Genomic DNA, 19,317 nt, shown 5'->3' with positions numbered 1-19,317 from the left:
GATGGTCTCGGTGCGCAGACGCCGGGACACACGAGATAGACCACCCGACCAGAGTTAGAGGAGAAGGGGATATCGGAAATTGCTGACTACGGGGCAAAGCCCGTGATATTTGTCGATACAAAAGGATAATCCAAAATCAAATATAGAAAAAATGTACGCATTTAGGACACGATCACACGCCAAATAAACGTTAAAGCTTTCAGCGAGCGTGGTATGTTTTGGAAAGAACAGCGTGGTATTCACAAATCTCTCAAGTTTTCCGAAAGTTTGTGATTGTGCCGAGTGTTTCACACGGTCGGGCCAGGAAGTTCTGTCTGAGACCATGATCCGCCCGACGGGGCCCTGTAATCCACTAATTGTCCTACAAATTCAGAGTGATAAAGGGCGCATCTATCCGGTTATCCATGGTGCACAGGACAAAGGTCAAAATAAACACACAAGTACAACTGTTGGAGAAAAGTGTCGAGGCCTACGGCGGGCGCTAACCAAACTATATTGGATCGGAAGCCAAATAAAAAATGTGTGTGTGAATTTTTTTCCCAAGCCGTGTGCGCGTCCCAAGCCGTTTGAGCGTCCCAAGCCGTTTGCGCGTCGCTTTTTTAAAAATAGTTCCCCAACTCGGCTTGGCGCGTCTGGAATAAAACAGACGGTATGTCATGTAAATGCGTGAACCAGTCTGGCACATATGTCTCAGACCCAAGCTTTTGAGTAAGAATTCGACGCGGACTTGTTTGTGTGCCAATCGTCCTCCGGGCCCCGGGCCCCCGCTCCCCGCCTAGGTTCTCAGGCCTCCCGATCGTCGGAGATTTACCTGCTTAGCACTTCAGAACAAACAGAAAAACGTGTGAAAAGCTTAACTGAGCGGCGGGATTATGGAGAGAAGACAAAACATGTTAGTAACACACTGCAATGGGAGTCCTTTGTCGCACCGTATCGGTTGTCACTTTTCGTCATTATGTAAGTCAACTGGACGCAATGAAACCTCTTATTGTGTCAACAGTCAGATGTGTATTTGTCAGAAACTTTGCTCACACAAAAAAACTAGTAGACGTCGGCTTACATCTGTCTAGCAGTGTGTATTGATGTTTTTTCCTTTCTAGAAACAATAATAACTTTGGTATTTTTCTCAGAAAAAAATCACAAGTGTACCGACTAAGGCTTGATGAATTAGTAGGCATTTCTCGGAAGTTGAACACCCCAGATTTGTTTGTACGGGGGAAATACAAATTAGGATTGTTACGTATCATGTGGTTGACTACGTTATCTGTTTATTGTTTCATGGGCAAACAAAATAATCTGTCTTTCCTTAAAAGTCACAACAAACCACAAACAACAGTTTAGCCAAAACTATTTCATTGGAAAACTACACGGTCATGCGGCGGGAGCGGAGTATTCGTTTCCACTACAAAAGACCGACATTTCCCACCAAAATTAGACAACTTTTTTGTCGTTAGTTCAAACGGTACATTTTGATCAAAGGGGTAGACATCAAAGTATGGACGGAACGACATAGAAGTCATAATGTAAGAAGAAAAGTAAGACAAATTTCGACATGAAATTTGACAAAGTGCTTTTGATCAATGGTATAGACAAAAACGAATGCAAATTGCAGAGAATTGCGGCGAAGTGACTGTTCTGCCGCTGTAGTTCTAGTGATCACCTTTTAGAATCAACGAACTACCGGCATTGAGTTGTCTAACTCAGAAAACCTCAACGCCGTACTGTTGAAAAAAATGTACATGTTCGTACTGTCATATCATTTTTCTAACGGTATAATATCATACAGAAAGTGAAGGTTGGCTTGGGTGCATTGTTGTTTCCAGCCACGCCAAGCCAGCAAACAAAGGGAGAGTGAAGTTTGGCGTGGCTTTAGCGTGGCTTGTGCCACATTTAGGTTCACCAAGCGCCATGACAATGGAACCAAGCGCGTTGGCTTGGCTGTGATTCTCAAAACCACGCCAAGTTCTAAAAAAAGAACAAGTCAACATAATATTGACATATTATTCGATATCTGTAATATGATCACGACACCAGTCCGCAAAGAATAAGAGAAGCGATGAAAAATAAACAAACTACAAAATTCCTGATCTTTTTTTGCAGTTTTTTTTTTTTTTTTAATTCAACAAAGGCATTTTACACTGTGTCAAGCTAACCGACATAAACAAATATACGTTGGGAAAACCTATGGAGAATGGAGTTTATAAAAAAGCATTAAGGAATCTGATATGCGAACAGAAAGATAATGAATATAACGGCGTTTTCCTCTGAACCTTTTTCCTGAAGTCATCATGCCTTCGTATTCACCACTGTTTGAAATTGTTTGCAGTCCACATTATTTTCTAAGACCAAATTGAGAGAAATGTAATATTTGCTCGCTTGTCCTTTCGCCCACTTTGTCGCGACAGAGTTTACATAATATCGACAGCCTTTCTAAACTGAAATTGAAATTAGCCCCGGTTCTGGTTTCATATCTTGTTGTCTCTGGATTTAAAGGGATTCGAGATAGATATCGGTATAGATTAAGTGGCTCCATGGAACTAGAAATAGATTGTATATTTGGTTGGCGAGTTTTTGCTAGATTCCAATACACATGGCTCAACAATGTGTCAGTCTAGGACAAATTCATATCTATTCCATTCTTCTGAGTTAGGTGTGAGACTGTGAGACACTTTGGTATTCAAAATCTTCACTAGTTAATTAGGGTTGAAGTTTTGTGTCGAGGGACCCCGACAGAGCCGTGTATCAGACATGAGCAAGGCTGGACATCTTAATTACGGGCTCAGAACTTCTCAATGAGTCGGAAAAACAAAAGCCCCATTAGTTTGTCATTCATGCTTTTATTAGTCATATTCTTTTCGTGTATCGGGTGCGATTTCACTGGGTCCACTTCGCCAGTCCCCTGTTTTGAATGTCAAAGGTGTAGACAAACACGACAGGGGCCGAAGCCAGACAATGGAGGTTATTTTGTACACAGCAAGTGCTACTCAGACGAAATGATTAGGATGAAAAGGTGCGGTGACTGCGGAAGGCGGTGGGACGGCTCATCACCACAATCAAAGAGACAGACGGTTTATTAGCAGGTCGTGGAGAGCCACTAGACGACTGGCTGGTTCTGGTATAAAAAGTCTAAGCATAATTATTCATCACCATTTCGTCAGACGAAACCTTCGCAGCAACATCGTGCTCCGCTCTTCGATTCACTTCGCGACTTTTCGTCTATCTATCTCTACTACGATGAAGCTTGTTCTAGTTTGTGCGCTTTTCTCCTGTGTTTTGGCCGGCGCCTTGGCGTTCTCGGCGGAACACGTCAGGAGAACCCTGCTGGATAAGCTCGGTGGCGAGGACTTCCCGACTCTGACCGTGAGCAAGAGGGACGTGGTGGTCCCAGCGCACATCAGGGCCAAGTACGAGTCCATGCTGAAGCTGCACCAGGCGCCTGCCCACACCCGCCGGAGAAAGAGGGAGGCCAGCCTGGCGACACTTCTCCGCACCGTCCATAAGAATCCAGGTAAGAAAACAAGACTTTGTGACGTTTTGTCTTTTCAGCCTAAACACAAAATACTTATTCTTACTGTTGTTACATTTTACGTAAACTTTGCAGCAATTTTTGTACGTGCTCCTGTGAAATATTATCCACGTTTGCAATTTGACACAAGTCTTTGTATTACGACGAACCATTGTTGGAATAGATGTTCTGGAGTCTTGAAAATCACTTTTACTCAATCGGATTTACTTCTCTCCTTTGTCTCAGGAATCGTTGGAGACGTTGTGTACACCGAGACCACCCGGCTCACCTTCCATTTCAACGTGGCGGAGCGGCTGACCGAGGAGACCGTCCTGAAGTCCGCCGAGCTGCGGGTGTTCAAGCGCCTGCCCAACTTCTCTCACCACAAGCGGCTCCGGGCCCACCCTCGTGCCGTCAACGCCGCCCGGGTGTCCGTGTACCAGGTGCTGGCCACGGGAGAGGAGGGCTCCGCTAACAGACTGCTCGACTCCAGGTAAGACGCAACATCCCTTTCTCCACAACAATTCTACTGGGTTTTTATGAGTTGATTTTCGTCTTAGTTAATTCAAAGTTACGGGATGTAATATGTAGACTGATTTGAGATTTGTGAATTTTTACATCCTTTTGTTTTTCGTCTCCGTCTTTTTCAACCTAGGCTATTGTAAAAGTTCCCGTCGTCTTTTCTGTAGCGTTTTTTTATTCTTAATGTCTTCCATACTAAAATATCTCTTGTTTTGTGCCTATTTTCAGACTGATCCCGGTGAACGGTTCTGGCTGGGAGGTGTTCGACGTGTCCGCGGCGGTGCGGGAGTGGCAGGTGAACCCGAGCGGGAACCACGGGCTGGAGCTGTGGATCGAGGGCGCGGCCCCCGGCAGGTACCCGGCACGCGTCGCCAAGATGGTCGAGTTCGCCACCCAGGAGCTTCCCGAGGAGAACGAGCGACGCCCCGAGCTCATCATGTACACAGAGAACTCCACTGACGCCAGGTAGGCATCGCTTTCTGTCTTCAGTATTTCTTCCTTTTGAAATGCCTTATTTCAAAGCACTTTCGGTTTCTTGGTACCTAAAAGTTGTTTTCTCCTTCGAGCCTACGAAGTAGCGATCCCTTTTTTTCAATCGACATGAGTTTTTCAATCGTTTTGAGTCAGTAGTATTATGCCGAATGATGAAAATGGTTAGCTTTTAGGATTTCCAGATTTGTGAACATAGGAAAAGTGTAAGAAGGTCATTTGTGAATTTATTTTACTGCGACGTGGATATTCATGAGTTTCCTTTTTTTTAAATAAATTTTCAGTGGTGCACGCAACTGTGAGGACCTTCCCAAGAGAAGCAACCGCTGCTGTCGGTCCAAGAACTACATCGACTTCGCCGACCTGCCGTTCGCCGAGCAGTTCATCCTGGAGCCCCGCGGCTACGACGCCTTCAGGTGCGACGGCGGCTGTGCGAAGCGCGCGCGGTGGTACATGAACAACGACCCCGAGCAGCTGGACCAGACGTGCGGCGTGGTGAGGACGGCGCCGCTCCCGGTCATGTACCTCGTCAGCAGAGGAGACAAGACAGAGATCGAGGTAGCAGACTTCCCCAACATGATCGTAGAACAGTGCGCGTGCACACAGTAAAAAACTAAGTCTGTTTGGATTGTGAAAGTCCTTCAACAACGATAACTGTGCAAATGCCGGTGTTAAAAAGCTAGAAGCCCGTTTCGTGTGGCATAATAAGTATTTATGGAGTGTATATATCCGAGATGATCTGGACTGACGTTATTGTGTGCTGTGGTAATAGATGCGAGGGCAATACACATCTGTCTGGGATGTGTATTGGGTTGTCAAACAAACCAAAAGACCATCACCTACTAGAAGATTATACAAAACCATCATCTACTGATACATTAGATCGTTAAAATTGCATTGAAACCATTCAGTAACACAACAACTCTTTGGAATATATGTTTTTGACCGCCGTAGCCACAAACCGTTCGGATGTGTATTGGGCATCTGTGGTGGTAACACCCTGTTCTCACCTAATAGACATGCTAAGCTGTAAACAGTTAATGAGGCGGGACCCCCGGAGTGGGCACCCGCCCGGGATGTGTATTGGGACCGCTCTCCGTTACGTCATGTGTCATGCATCCTTTCTATTGGATCCAAGCAGAACGGATCTCTTACATACTGCTTCCTGTGTACCACTGTATCTGATTGAAAATTAATTTGCTGGATGATTTAGTAAGGAACCATTTATGCACACAAAAACAGCGAATGCTCTATTGCTCTAGCACCTCCAACTGTTGAGTCCAATCTAACAACTGTACATAACGTGCATAGGTTAGGAAGGGGTATACTTGTTACCGAAAAAACGTGATGTAAATATTGTAATTACAGAAAGCATATATTTTTGAAGCACATGAGACAGCATGTTTGTGTTCTTATCCTTCAGATGCTGAGATTTAAGAATTTATGGTTCTTTGTCAGGAGTGATTTTGGAGTAAAAATAAAGTATTTTGAAGTTTAATTGTGCTGTACTGTGTGTTGCTTGTGTGTATGTGTTTGTATGTGAGATATCGTATGCATGCGCCTTGAGGTATTTTGATTTCGAAAAAAATATAACCACCTTGTTCAATTCAAATACTAGACAACTTTGTAAAAGTTTAATGATTGAGTAGAAATTCGTCACGTAAGAACACAAGAAGGCTGAACTTAGAGAATTACCGGTAGTTTTTTTTATCAAAACCTCATCTCGAAGTATGACACAAAACGTGATGGGGGGTTGTGATTAACAGCATCACCCACAAAGAAACTGACAGAAATGCCCCTGCAATTCCAAAACTGGCCGCTAGGAGGTCCAAACTTATATCACTTTTTTTCCAAGCACAAGAGCTATCTACCGACCAAAAACCGTGACCATAGCATGCGATATCAGAACTCGAGATATCAAAATCGGAAATTCTGCTGCAGTGCCTAAAAAGTCACCAGGGGGCCAAAATGTAATCATTTCCAGTTTTTGTCACACCCTACCATCACAGCAAATATGAAACCAATCCACCCAGTAGTTATCGAGTTGTCTTGTTCACCAACAGACACACACAGATACACACACACAAATGCTGCCTGAAATAAACCCTCCATGGCATTTCAAGGAGGTAATAAAAGATGTTCAGTGGTATGATTTACAAAAGCCGACACAGGAATAATCAGAATAAGAAGAGACTTTGTTGATGTAGAATTGTTTACTTTATTGTTTTCATCCACATAAATCAATCCATATAACGATTCAAATAATATCCAGTCACCTGCTAAGACATTGCCCTTTTACTGATTTTTCTCAGGAACGCAATAAAATCTTCTGATATCTTTACAGCCTTCACCAAACTGATCTTATCAGCATGTAGCTTGTAGTCAACATTGGTATTGCTTTCTTTTCTAAGATAATCTTACATTACTGCAATATTATACACCATTTCTAGGTGGGTCAGACTTGAGCATAGCTTATTAAAGGTCCCTAATGTAGGATGGGAGTGTTACAAAAGTTGATGTTTTGGTCATTCCTTTACATAACAAGTCAAATCTCATTCACAATCTCAATCACATTGCCTAGCAATTTGACATGATGACAAACAGGGTTTTTATATAAATCAGCTTTGTTTTCAAGTATTGGACTATTTCAAGAATGTACTGGTCTTTTTAACCATAGATGAACTCTTGACATGTGATAAAACTGACAAAAACATGTTGAAGAAGTTGGCATAGATCTAAATGGAAAAATTAGGCAAAATTTTGTTTAGATCTAGGAGAATATTTTCAGTTCTGGTGCCAACATCCTACAAAGAGGTACCTTGGACCCCACCACACTATATGTTGAGTTGGAAGATGACTGTATCTATAATCATGATCTTTTTTACATCCATGATTATGGACGTTAGTACAACCTTGGACCCCACCACACTATATGTTGAGTTGGAAGATGACTGCATCTATAATCATGATCTTACATCCATGACTATGGACGCTAGCACAACCGGACAAGCGACATCACGGCTTGAACTCCTCGGGGGTGTCGGGCTGACGAGAGTAGTCGGCCGCCTTGAAGGCCTCCAACTCTGCCAGGTTCCCACACACGCGGGTGATGGTGGGGAACTTGGACAGGTCGACCTTGAACCTGGAATGCATGAAGAGCAAGTGGCCTTTTTACACTAAAGGGTACAATGGGAAGTTTGAAGAGAATTTTTTTTCACAGTGTTAGAACTGTTATTCCACAAAAACTCAGATGTATACACTCAGTTCTTTCAACAGTTTTAGAACTGTTATTCCACCAAACCTGAGGTGCATGCAAACATACGGGGGGGGGGGGGTGTCTGCATGGGGGAGGATAGTACCGTACCATCAACACTCTAGGCTAAATTCAGAAGGACAGCAGCTACATAATATGCTAAATTGGTCAGGCTGGCTTTGCTTTACACTTAAATCAGGTCCCAGTTACACTGTACATAGAATGCACCAATTACCCTCTACTTGAGTGGTTCCCCTATGAATTGTCTGGTACCAAAATGGCTGATTACGCTCTACATGAAAAAGGCATACAGGTCCCCATAGAGGTATGTGATATTCTGTCTTTGCTCAATGCTCAACATATCTTAAGTTATGGCAAACATCACGTACATGGCTGACTGTCAAACCAAGCCAGTCTTTCAGCCTGGAATCATTCATTATTGCACTCTCTTAACATTCTAGAGCTTCACTTATATAACTTAACACAGGAATTCCACAGAGATCAATTAACTAACAAGCAGTCTTACAAAACAGCGGAGGGTGTGTGCTGGCATACCAGTATAGTGCATACAAGGGCTGTGCATCAATGTCAAACAATTTGCCTGATCACTTTTGGTTATACCTGTAGTAACAAGTAGAAATTTCAAATGCAGTGCTTGAAATGCTTTTTAGTGCACTACCAGAAACCGTGCTCTTATAGTTCCATTTCTCTCAGCCTATTGTTAATCAGTCTAGGACTTCTAGTGAACAGCCGGTGTTTATAGGACCCTAATGACCATGCAACTAGCTCCATTAACACACCTTACTCTACATGAGCACCTGTAAGAACAAACTCTTTAGACTGCAGAAATTAAGAAAAAAATGTGACCTATAGAGATGTGTAACAGTGTATGTATGTAAATTTCAGCTTCCTACTATAACCAGACTTAGGTCAGGAAAAATATTTGATGAACAACCCTTGTACATACATGTAATTGGTAGGTTTGAAACATATTTGGAATGACTGTAGTCACTAATTGAAACCTTATCACTTTTAAATCGATCAAAACAATAAGAGGCATTCTGCTGTTCCAAATTTATCACAAATACAGTGTAGAATGTGTAATACTGTATTACTAGTAGATACCTCCATTACTGAATATATTACAGATCTAGACAGACAAACATGTCTTCATATGATAATTGGACATATCATTCTGTTACATGTACCCCAAGAACATCAATTGGACTCAATTATCAATCTCTTAAAATTACAGTACACAAAAGTATCAAAATTAGCCTCTACCAGGCTCCGTCCTATCGTTGGGAAAATAGTAGAAATCAGCCGCGGTACTTCGCTATACAGGGTAGGTCCACTATACAGTGTTATAGCGGACCTACCCTGTAAAGCGGAGTACCTCGGCTGATTTCTACTATTTTCCCAACGATAGGACGGAGCCTGGTAGAGGCTATATCAAAATTAAATCTGGCGATAGAAGCCTTTTACAAGAGGAAGCAAGCATTACATCTATTCTATGTTTCCTCCTTAATATAGTCTGGCTGGCTGAATGGATGGGCTGCCTTGAACGACTCCAGCTCGGAACAGCCTTTTATGATGGCGGAAATCCTGGGGAATTTGTCCATGTTCACTTTGTTTCTATAGAAAAAGATAACAGCAAAAAAACTCACTAAATCTACACCCCAAATATTCTACAGCTCAATGCAGCTTGCTTGGAAATCGAGGTAAAAAAATATAAAAAAGAGTAATCTCTTTTGTGAAGTGTAGTAATTTTGTTCAAATGATGTCCATCCATTCTTAAATTGGTTCTCAACGCCAGAAGCATGTGTTATTTTCAAAGAGACCACAGTTTTATGAATGAAAAATCAACCAAATTTTGTGATGAAATGAGAAATGGACCATTCATAATCCAGTAACTAAATACTAATGCTCCCCATATGCATGTAGCCTCATGATGGTGTTGATGTAGACCTTCCAACATAGCATCTAAGTATGAGTTATAATGGGATGTTTGCTAAAGGTCTGGGTCAAATTTTGGTCCACAGCAAGAGGATAAATGAGTTGCTAATGCTGCAAACTGATGAACAACTATTCAGCCACACAATACAGACAAGACATGATTTTCAAGATTAGCCCTGGATTTCCTAACATCACCCACCTTTTTCAGAGGGTATACTTTTTTTTTCATCCTTTTTTTTTTTAAATCATAAGAATGGATTTCAATGGGATGATTGACAGAGATCAAAGTCAACTTTTGGCCCAAATTAAGTGGGAAACAAAGTAACTAGGGGTATAAATTGACTAACAAGTAAACAGAAACACATTTCAAAGATAATTTCTAAGATCAATCAAGGATTTCTTACCAGCACGCACTTAACATTCTTCCAATAGTTGTTTACGACATAATATGTTACAACTGACTGTAATTTATCTCGAGTGTACTCGGCAAGTTATCCAAATATTGTTGCTGTATAAGGCAACTCCTACCTTGTCCAAACTCATTGTCAAGTTGCCAATATATTTAATTTTTTTGGATTCAGAAAAATAGTATCTAAAGAAACAGAACACTTGCTTCTGGAGTTGAGTGCCCCTTTAAACATACCAGCAAAACTCTAAAGCAGCAGAATCAAGTAACTCACCTTGTAGCATTATACAGCTGCGGCACAAGGCACAGGTCAGCCATAGTCACCTGCAAGCAGACAAAGTAGTGAAGATATTTAGAAACAATCCAGAAAGATGAAGGGAGAAAAAGCAATTCACGTTACTCAAGATTCTAAAACCCTTGTACCTTGGGCTCTACGAAACTCAAGTCACATAAAGTCCTTTCAAAATGCTCTTCTGAATAGAAAGCATGCACGTGCTACAGTTGTAGTTTGTAAAGAATATCTAAAAAAATATGGAATATTGTACATTTCACAGAAAGTCCACAACATCTGCAATGTCTAACTACCGCCTGACTAAAACATGCAGCATTATGGTCACATTTAGGATGGAACTTTGCTTTGGAAGTACAACGTCCACATTAGAACACCCGTAGCTACTCTTAGTGAGCTGACAAATGTTGGCTGATGTTAGCTTACCTGGTCACCCACACAGTACTTTCCTGCAGTCTCACTCAGTGCAGTTTCCAAAGCTGCAACAACAGACAAGCAATGCTGTCTTTGTACATGTATGTGAAGTAAACATATTCAGAAACTGACTCAATGGATTTAAAAGTTCTGTCTTATCAGTTTTTTAGCTTAATTTCTGAGAAGAAATCTTTTAGATTATGTTTTACTATCAAACTAGTTACATTACATATGATTTGTATATATGTCTGCTATGTTAAATAAGAAGAATTTACAGTCAAACCTGTCTATAGCGGTCACTCAAGGGACTGGCCAAAACTGGCCGCTAAGAACAGGTGGCCGCTATGGAGAAAATGTTGATTAATTGACCACGAGTGATACATATTTTCAGTACCCACTGAGATACATTTATTCACCGTACAGTACACAAGTAAACAGGTAAGGCGCATTTTAGAAGTTCGATTGTTGTTCTTTTACTTAGTTAAGAACAAAATACATGTTGCTCAGTTGTCACTTACTGTTCGTTTTCGACCGTTTTCAAACATAAAATCGTGGCGACAATTTTCCTCAGTCTCTTGTTGTGGCTTGTGTTGATCAGCATCTACCATTATGCTAATAGGGTACTCAGAAGAAGGTCGCTCTTTTGAGGGCTTTTTGTCTTTTCAGAAAATTGCAACAGCCCAAATTTTACATCACAGTATTATTATCCACATTCATTTTGAAGCTTTTGGTTTAGTAATTATCCTCAGTGATACTTTGCAGCAAAATAAATTTAGTATATTATACCTCCGTAACAGTGGTGTCTTCCGTTGACCTTTATGCTGCTACCTATCCAGTTTGTATCAGCGCCATTTTGAAAATTGCGCGAAACACGTTTTGAGCACAATTTGAATGAATTCCCGGTGAAAATGGAAATTGGGCCGGCATTCAAACATTTCACGAACTTACCGCATCGGGTACATGTGTGGGTTGTATTTTCCAAAAGGCTGCCGTAATATTTGTCCAGTCAAAATGCACAGAAATTGTCAATTTTACCACGATGTACAAACGCAAGCCATGTGAAGAAAACTATACTTGACTTCGCGTCAAACCATGGATTTTCTAACAAAGATAAAACATTCTGGTTTTCTTTATTATGATCCTATCCAGTTGAGGCCGTATAAATTTGATAACTCCGTGAAAAAATGAAGATTTTGAAGCCGGTGTGCGGTGGCGATGCGGCTTCTACCGGCGCGCCGTGACCGTTATCGGCAGTGTCACTGTACTCGCGGGACCGAAAATCGTCTGGCCGCGACCGCGTTGGACAGGTGGCCGCTATAGCCTAATTCTTAATGCTTATGTCAATGGGAAAAATCCAAGGGACCGACAAAAAGTGACCACTATGGGCAGGTGGCCGCTATGCAAAGGTGACCGCTAATACAGGTTTGACTGTATATGTTCACCTGTGAAGCCTCGGTCAATCCAGTAGTGACCCCATTCCATCTTCCTCTCATCCCCTACCTTTTGTAGGACACTTAAGTTCTAGTGAGGTAGGAAAAAAATGGTGGTATTAGACATTGCACATCTAAATTCTTATGTTTTTGGTTCTCTGAGATTATCATGACTAACACATGGTCAGCTATGGAGGAACTTCATTTATTTCCAAAAGACTGGAAACTGAGTGGAAAGTTTTCTTGTTTTCAATGATATCAATGTCAAACACAGTGGAGAATATTTCACACTCGGTAGTGTGTAAGTGGGAAAGTTACCTGAATTGGCTGGATGCCTGCATTGACAGTCTCCGCAATCATCCGAACCTGCAATATACAATTGAAGATAAGGCATTGATGATGGTGATCAGTGTATCCGTCAATAGTTCCTGTGTATGGATAAGAAAAGTCATTCGAGTCATGTACCATTATAAGGGGGGATACAAGCTTAGTCATGTTTGGAACCACATCTTTTCACTGCAGCGCCACCTAGCAAAGCCAGTCAGTATTGTTCTGAGAAATGTAGCAGAGGGACTTCTGAAACATTGGCAGGTAATTATCATTGGGTATGTGGAAAGAACATCAATATCCGGTGATGATTGTAGTTCCCAAAGTGTTATTTGTTGCAACTACTTACTATCTTCAATTATGCCAGCTGACCCCAGGTTTGACTGTTAGTCACTGTGTTCATTACTAGTGGTAATGTAAAATGAAAAAGGTTATGGTGGAATACACTACACCTTTACCAACCTTTGCCCTTGCAGCAGGGTCTTTTGGCAGGAGGGGAGGGTCTGGTCGAGTTTCCTCCAGGTATTCCATGATTGCCATCTAAAGAATGTCAACAGATAGTGTTATACACTACAAACAGGCTTTTTTCCCCTTCTTGACTTATATATAGCTGGCAGCATAAAAATCCATTCCCTGTTATGTAAACATTAATTCTGTTTTGTTTTTCAATATATTGATTCGAGTAAACATTAACCCTAAGAGACTTTAATCAATGTTCCATTATAATAACAGACACTACTTGTATTTGCAAACAAAAATGTATACGTTATTCAAAGACAAATCGATCTCTACAACATTCCTTCTAATGATGCTGAAGAAGGGTGATGGATGTCACTCGAAAATGTCCGGAAGTAATCTCCAAATCTTATGATATCTATGCTATGCTTTAAGTACAGATGACAGAAATGTAGAAAATATGAAATGAGTAGGCTTACAGACTGGGTGAGTTTGTTTCCATCTATCATCAGGGTGGGCACCTGTGCCATGGGGTTCTTCTGCTTGTACTCCTCAGAGTTCTGTATGGGGATAGAGACATGCTAAACCAGCAGTTGGGAATGCAACAAGTGCACCATACACAACCATACATCTATTGCCACAGAAAAAAACTCTGACTTTCAACTTTCCCCCTGCTGCCCAACTTTGTAACCAATAGAGAATGGGGTGTCAAACGGCTACTTCAGTGTGCTAAAGGTTAAGTTAGGCTTTAATTTAAATCTACTAGTTTGATAATGCAACATTAATGTTTTAAGAATTAACAACATTGATCAGCATCATACAAGCTGTAAGATACTAAGTAACATAGGCAAACACATTGTCATGTTCTGGGCATGTATGGTCTTTTATCTAAGTCTTACCAAAATCTTTAAAACATAATGTAGTCCTAGATTCTTTTTTATAATGATGCCATTTTATAACGCAAAGGTACACTTTGTAAAAAAAAAATAAAAGGATGTACAAATGTATCGAGACTTGGCAGCTTTAGCAAAAAGAGTAACACTAAAGCTTTGCTTCACAAATGAGACAAAATAAATGTGATCCAACATATCAAGCAAGATAGTCGTGCCCAATTTCTACCTGTTGTCCACCATCCTTCATGAGATGCACTGCAGCCTGGTCATACTCAATTCCCTTCAGGTTCAGAGCTAGAAGAAAAAATCACTAAGCATTAAATCCATAGTAGATAGAATTCTATCTTTGGCAGAGAAAGGTATTGGTTCCCAAAAAATAGTGTTGAAAAAGCCATTTAGACCTCTCAGACTCATAGGCCAATCGATTTTTCATGCTGTGTGACAGAGTTTCTTTGACTTATGACTGAAAATTGTATGGAAACTTGAATTTCATGAATTCTCCACAGCCTGATATGAGTACAAAATGTACAAAAGAACAATTAGCGACGATGAGATTTGTATATTCAATTAATTGATTAATGTTAACATACCGATGCGAACCCTCCAGGCACAGGAACTACGGAAGTATGAATACAGGAGAGGCTGGTATGGAAAAAAAGAGGGACAAACGTGAGAATTGCCATGAAAGATCAAACCTGAAAGACAAAGAATACATAGTACATACAAGTGTTAGCTGTATGCTGCAGCGTAACTTTGCTATGGACAACGTTCCCTACTTATGCCTCAGTCACATTTCCAAGGGGGACGTAGTGGGTGTAGCTGGTCTAGGCCCTGTGGGGCTTTGAAGTCAGAGGAACACTGGCTTTTTCACAGTCACTATGTAAATTTTCCTTCACACTTTAATATAGGGGTCCTGAGAGTCACTGAGACTCTCTATTGGTCATCAGATGCCCTCATCAAAGTGAGGACAACTCCAGGCACTATTTGAACATTGAAGCACCACATGGGCCAGGCCTGTGATGGAAAAGGTATTTGAGATCATGGCCACCACCTTGGCTGTAGTGCTATTTAATCAAGCAGATCATAATAATATACTATTAGTCTATCTTTTCCAGTTTTGGTCTTTTGTTTCCAGTTTATTCCAAGCACAAGAATCACAGAGATGCAAATCGCGTTTCATTCCTCCACTCTAAACCTCAGGCAGAAGTTCCATATTTCTTTACTAGAACTGAATCTCTATAGAACAAGTTTCTTTGTGATAGCTTTTTTGATAGGTACAATCTTGACCTCTTCAAGCTAGCGATCAAGAGACATCTTGCAACATGTTGGTTATTACAATTTAGGTCTCTCTCTCTTATCTGTCTCTCGCAGTTCTCATTAAGCTTTAAGTAACCCTAAACCTCGAGTGGCTTTTGAGTCTTTTGTGGTGACCTATAATAAACAAAAAACACAAACACAATTATTGTATGATACATGTATCAAGAAAACATATGTTAGACAACATGTCTTTATTCAAACAATACAAACAAAAGTGATCAAAATAAAGTGTCCAACTGCGACAGGGGACTGTCTTTGAACAGAGTTCATGAAGTTTGTTTGTTTGTTTGTTCCATTAAGATCTCTATTATCGTTCAATTTTACCCGGAGTCCGCTTGATTAAATACCATCAAATAAGATAAAAAGAACAAAAACTTATGCTATTGGTGGACAGAAATGTATGTCTGATAACATTCAGATTGTTCAATGTGAGGGTATACATACCGTTTGTGAGTGACAGTTTGGCTGTGTCTCCTGTGCTGTTGGGGTTGAGACACTAAAAGGGGGCAGCGGCAGTGCGAGCTCCTGTCGAGACAGGTTCATGGGCTGTTCCTGCTGGTGCTGTGCCCCCATGGCGAAGCGCATGGCCACAGAGAACGTCTCCATCTGGTAGGCCCGCCACACCTCCTGTGGGATCTCCTGCTGCAGACTGGACAGCCACTGTGCCCAGGCGTTCCGCTCGCTCGTGCCACTGGTGCTGGGGCTGGCACTGCTGGCAGCCTGCAACATTTATTTCTCTGTCTTTATATTTCACACATATTCCAAAAAGTACATAGTGATTTTTAACCTTCTACCTGCTGCCTAACTCTTTAACCAATAGAGAATTGGGTGCCAAATAGCTACTTCAGAGTGCTAAAGGTTAAGAAACATACATTGGATTGTGAGAATGGGGAACATTGACACTAATATTGTCTACATTATCTATACGAGTCCTTTCCTATGGCCCCATGTTTCTTTGTACATGTCTAACAAAATATTAACGATAGCAAGCAATGGTGATAAAAGAAAATAATAAATAATCTAATAACTGTAACAACAAGAGGATACTAAATAGATAAATTACAACTGAGTGATAAGTAGGATAATGAAAGTAAAACGCACAAAAATATCAAGTCTATATCTAATCAAAAGCTAAGTAAAACTAACAAACACATAGAGAACTATCTGTTGAAATTCTGTAAGAACAAATCATGCAAAACTTCATTCACAGAAATCAGCAGTTATAAGTAAAGTATTGTACCACTGCCATGGTAGATTGTGACTGTCGAAGTTCCTTATGTCGAGAGTCAGTCAGGAGTTCCACCAGAAACTCTGTCACCCCCTTCTTGCTCTTCTTGGGCGAGGGCGACTCGCTGTTGTCGTAGCGCTTGCGTTTGGAACTGGTTCCCGCGCTGGTTTCCGCACTCGAAGTGAACCTCACGTCTTCCACGTCATCCTCGTCTGAACTGGATTCTGATGGCTGGACCTGACACGGTAAGCAAGGACAAGTGTTGAACAGCAATGACAAAACTATGAGGATATATCATAGCGTGCAAAGAAAATTCAATTTCATGGAAAGAACAAATGAACAAGGACAAGTGTTGAACAGCAGAGACAAAACTGTGAGGATATATTGTAACATGTAAAGAAAATTCTATGGAATGCAAAGAAGAGAAACGCATCAGATTCCAGATTCTTACCCATCCGATTTCTCCAGTAAAATTCTTGCCCCGCCCCCGGTAGTGCGCATCGAGAAACTGGTAACGACGCAGCTTAAACTCCTGCAGTGGAGTGATCTTGGGCTTACGTTTGCCCTTCTTTCCAATTCCGGATACCCTCCGCTTCAGCTTGAAGTAGTCGGTCCTCATTGTCTGGAACCTGGTGAGGACCTGTTTGGCTGTAGGTAGATGGAAGGGAAAACATAACAAAATTTATATTCAATTTCCCAACAAAAAAAACTACTTGCAGGAAAGTTGCAAATTGAACATGAAGTAGTTAATGAAGTCAGAAACTTACGCGTCAGTCCGATTGCGAGGGCCTCCTCCTTCAACCATGCACTCTTCTTTCCTTTGTTCTTATAGTCAGGATGTGTCATGTCGTAGTATGCCGGGTGGCTTTCTATGAAAGCCGCGATCATTTCGTCTTGGTCCTCGGAGATGGGAACCTTCTGTGCCGCCTGCGGGGTCTGTAGGCCGGAGGGATAGGGCTCGTAATCCAGGTCGTCGTCCTGACTGGCTTTCCCCCTCCCCCATGTTCCCTCGGGCATCTCGCTTCCAGTTGCTTCTGCTGCTTCCCTCCTCCGTCTGTGTTTCTCTGTTATCTTCCATCTTGGGAATGTTGTCTTTCCCTTTGGCATGATGAAAGTAGTAAAACTTGAAGAACATGTAGTGTGAATGGCTTTTTCTGAGCGACGGATCTGTGATGTCACAAATTTGGCCCAACAACAGCGGGGACCCTGATGACGTGTTCGCGATAAGGTTACGGCTTGCATCCAGCGCCTTTTTTTCTTCATCAGGACCCGGGCTGATTGTAAGCGCAAATTAGACACCATTCATGTTTAAAAATTCAATCTGTCCAAATCGATTTGGTCGAAAATACTACAGGTCGTTTGAGACAATTTCACCGAAATCCTATTAGGCTGACCAGTTGAGTTAGTCTTCGATGTCTAGGGGGGGTTCTGACTGACATACAGGACATGCAGCATTTTTCCTGCAGTTCACGGCCTCCTTTTGCCACTGGACCAATGATGAGATGACTTTGATCTTACTCCTTGGAGATCAGGAAACCCAAAACAAACTCAACAGCGTGTACAGAATACAAACTCAATGGAGTGTACAGAGACCAAAATAAGTAAGCTGGCTATGGTACAACGCGGTTTCAAAATGGTGGCACAATAATGGCAAAGTAAAGTAAATGAACATAAAAACTTAGTACAAATAGGTTTGGACTATTCTAACCAGATCTTCTTTAAAACAGGTGTGAACACAACTGTCTTGAAGTTAACAATGCGACTTAACTGTTGTGAAATGACTGGGTGGGACCGTGGAACAGGTCTTACATGTATACTGGCCTGGATGGAAACTACCTATTGAGGCATATGTTTGGAAATGTGACTGTAGTAAATTTACAAACTCTACAATTTGTGACTCAGCAAATTAATAATGCTAAAGTTACATTTCCAATCCAATACGAGTGATCGCGATCATGTCACGGTGACGCTGTTGCATGAAAAATCAGGTGGAATGCAAAATATTGATTTATTGATTTGTTACATGATAATTGATAATTTGATTTGCTAATTTGAATATTGATAAGTAGCAGTAGTAGTACGATGATTTAATAAAATCCAATACCTTGGATGTAAACAAAAACGGCCACCGCCAGTCAGTTGTCTGTAAGTTGTTTTTTTGCACTTTGGCCGGGCGGGGCACTTGAGCCCGGGACTCCCTGCGGCTGCCGGGCTATTTGTGGCCGCCTATTTGTGGGCTCGGGCGGGCCCGCGGGTAACGCGCGGTTCACTTTGATTCGCACTTAAAATCAGCTCGGTGGGGGCCTAGATCGGCCTCCCCGGCTTCAGAGCCCGAGCGGGACCCCAGATCGGCTACACCCCCTACGGGGCCCCTTGGAAAACATGTGACTGAGGCATTTTTCTATCGATTTTCCTATCGGTCTTTTACCCTAAAAGCAATAATCTAAACAGTGTATTGCAATACTAGGTTTCATATACAGATCTACGGGCACTATTAAAGGTTGTTTAAGCGGTACAGAAAAGAAATAAAGCGTTACTTTGGATGACATGGTGGACGGGGGCCGGACGGGTTGTGGGCGGCGCGTATCCTTTTTTTCACCCCTTGTCTGGAATAGTACAAGTGATGATTTCGGGGGCGTTTTATAAATATTCACACGTTTCATACAATCGTTCATCTATTGCCACAGAAAGAATCTCTAGCTTCTCAGTTAGGCTTTGCATTTACTAGTTTATATAAGAAGTCCCTTGTCAGAATGAGATTTCTTTTCATAATTTGGTCATGTTACACCTACGTACAAAGTTGACGTTACCATTTTGGGTCAAACGTCAAAG

The 19,317-nt window shown here is 41.5% G+C and overlaps 2 protein-coding genes across 4 annotated transcripts; one reads left to right on the top strand and one right to left on the bottom strand.

The window, feature by feature from the left end:
• The first annotated feature begins 2,736 nt into the window (after positions 1-2,736).
• Positions 2,737-6,014, top strand: LOC136432614 (left-right determination factor 2-like). Its single transcript, XM_066424024.1, has 4 exons — positions 2,737-3,508; positions 3,752-3,998; positions 4,256-4,492; positions 4,801-6,014. The coding sequence occupies exons 1-4, from the start codon at positions 3,235-3,237 to the stop codon at positions 5,123-5,125; spliced, it is 1,083 nt and encodes a 360-aa protein (XP_066280121.1). The 5' UTR covers positions 2,737-3,234; the 3' UTR covers positions 5,126-6,014.
• Positions 6,015-6,710: 696 nt separating this feature from the next.
• On the bottom strand, positions 6,711-19,120 carry LOC136432611 (uncharacterized). 3 transcript variants are annotated; one of them, XM_066424015.1, is made up of 15 exons: positions 19,023-19,120; positions 17,253-17,583; positions 16,937-17,133; positions 16,498-16,722; positions 15,702-15,977; positions 14,531-14,582; positions 14,167-14,234; positions 13,527-13,607; positions 13,054-13,131; positions 12,583-12,630; positions 12,277-12,355; positions 10,847-10,899; positions 10,406-10,455; positions 7,429-7,658; positions 6,711-7,334 (listed from the first exon to the last, which is right to left on the bottom strand). In XM_066424015.1, the coding sequence occupies exons 1-14, from the start codon at positions 19,032-19,034 to the stop codon at positions 7,532-7,534; spliced, it is 1,677 nt and encodes a 558-aa protein (XP_066280112.1). In that variant the 5' UTR covers positions 19,035-19,120; the 3' UTR covers positions 6,711-7,334; positions 7,429-7,531. The 3 variants fall into 3 exon arrangements, with proteins under 3 accessions (XP_066280112.1, XP_066280113.1, XP_066280114.1); XM_066424016.1 differs by lacking the exon at positions 6,711-7,334 and adding an exon at positions 9,274-9,404 and having other exon boundaries at positions 7,543-7,658; XM_066424017.1 differs by lacking the exon at positions 6,711-7,334 and adding an exon at positions 9,255-9,404 and having other exon boundaries at positions 7,547-7,658.
• Positions 19,121-19,317: the final 197 nt, after the last annotated feature.

The sequence above is a fragment of the Branchiostoma lanceolatum genome, chromosome 4 (genome assembly GCF_035083965.1).
Source record: "Branchiostoma lanceolatum isolate klBraLanc5 chromosome 4, klBraLanc5.hap2, whole genome shotgun sequence".
In the NCBI taxonomy this organism is placed as follows: Eukaryota; Metazoa; Chordata; class Leptocardii; order Amphioxiformes; family Branchiostomatidae; genus Branchiostoma; species Branchiostoma lanceolatum.
This window is presented reverse-complemented; position numbering and strand designations above follow the sequence as displayed.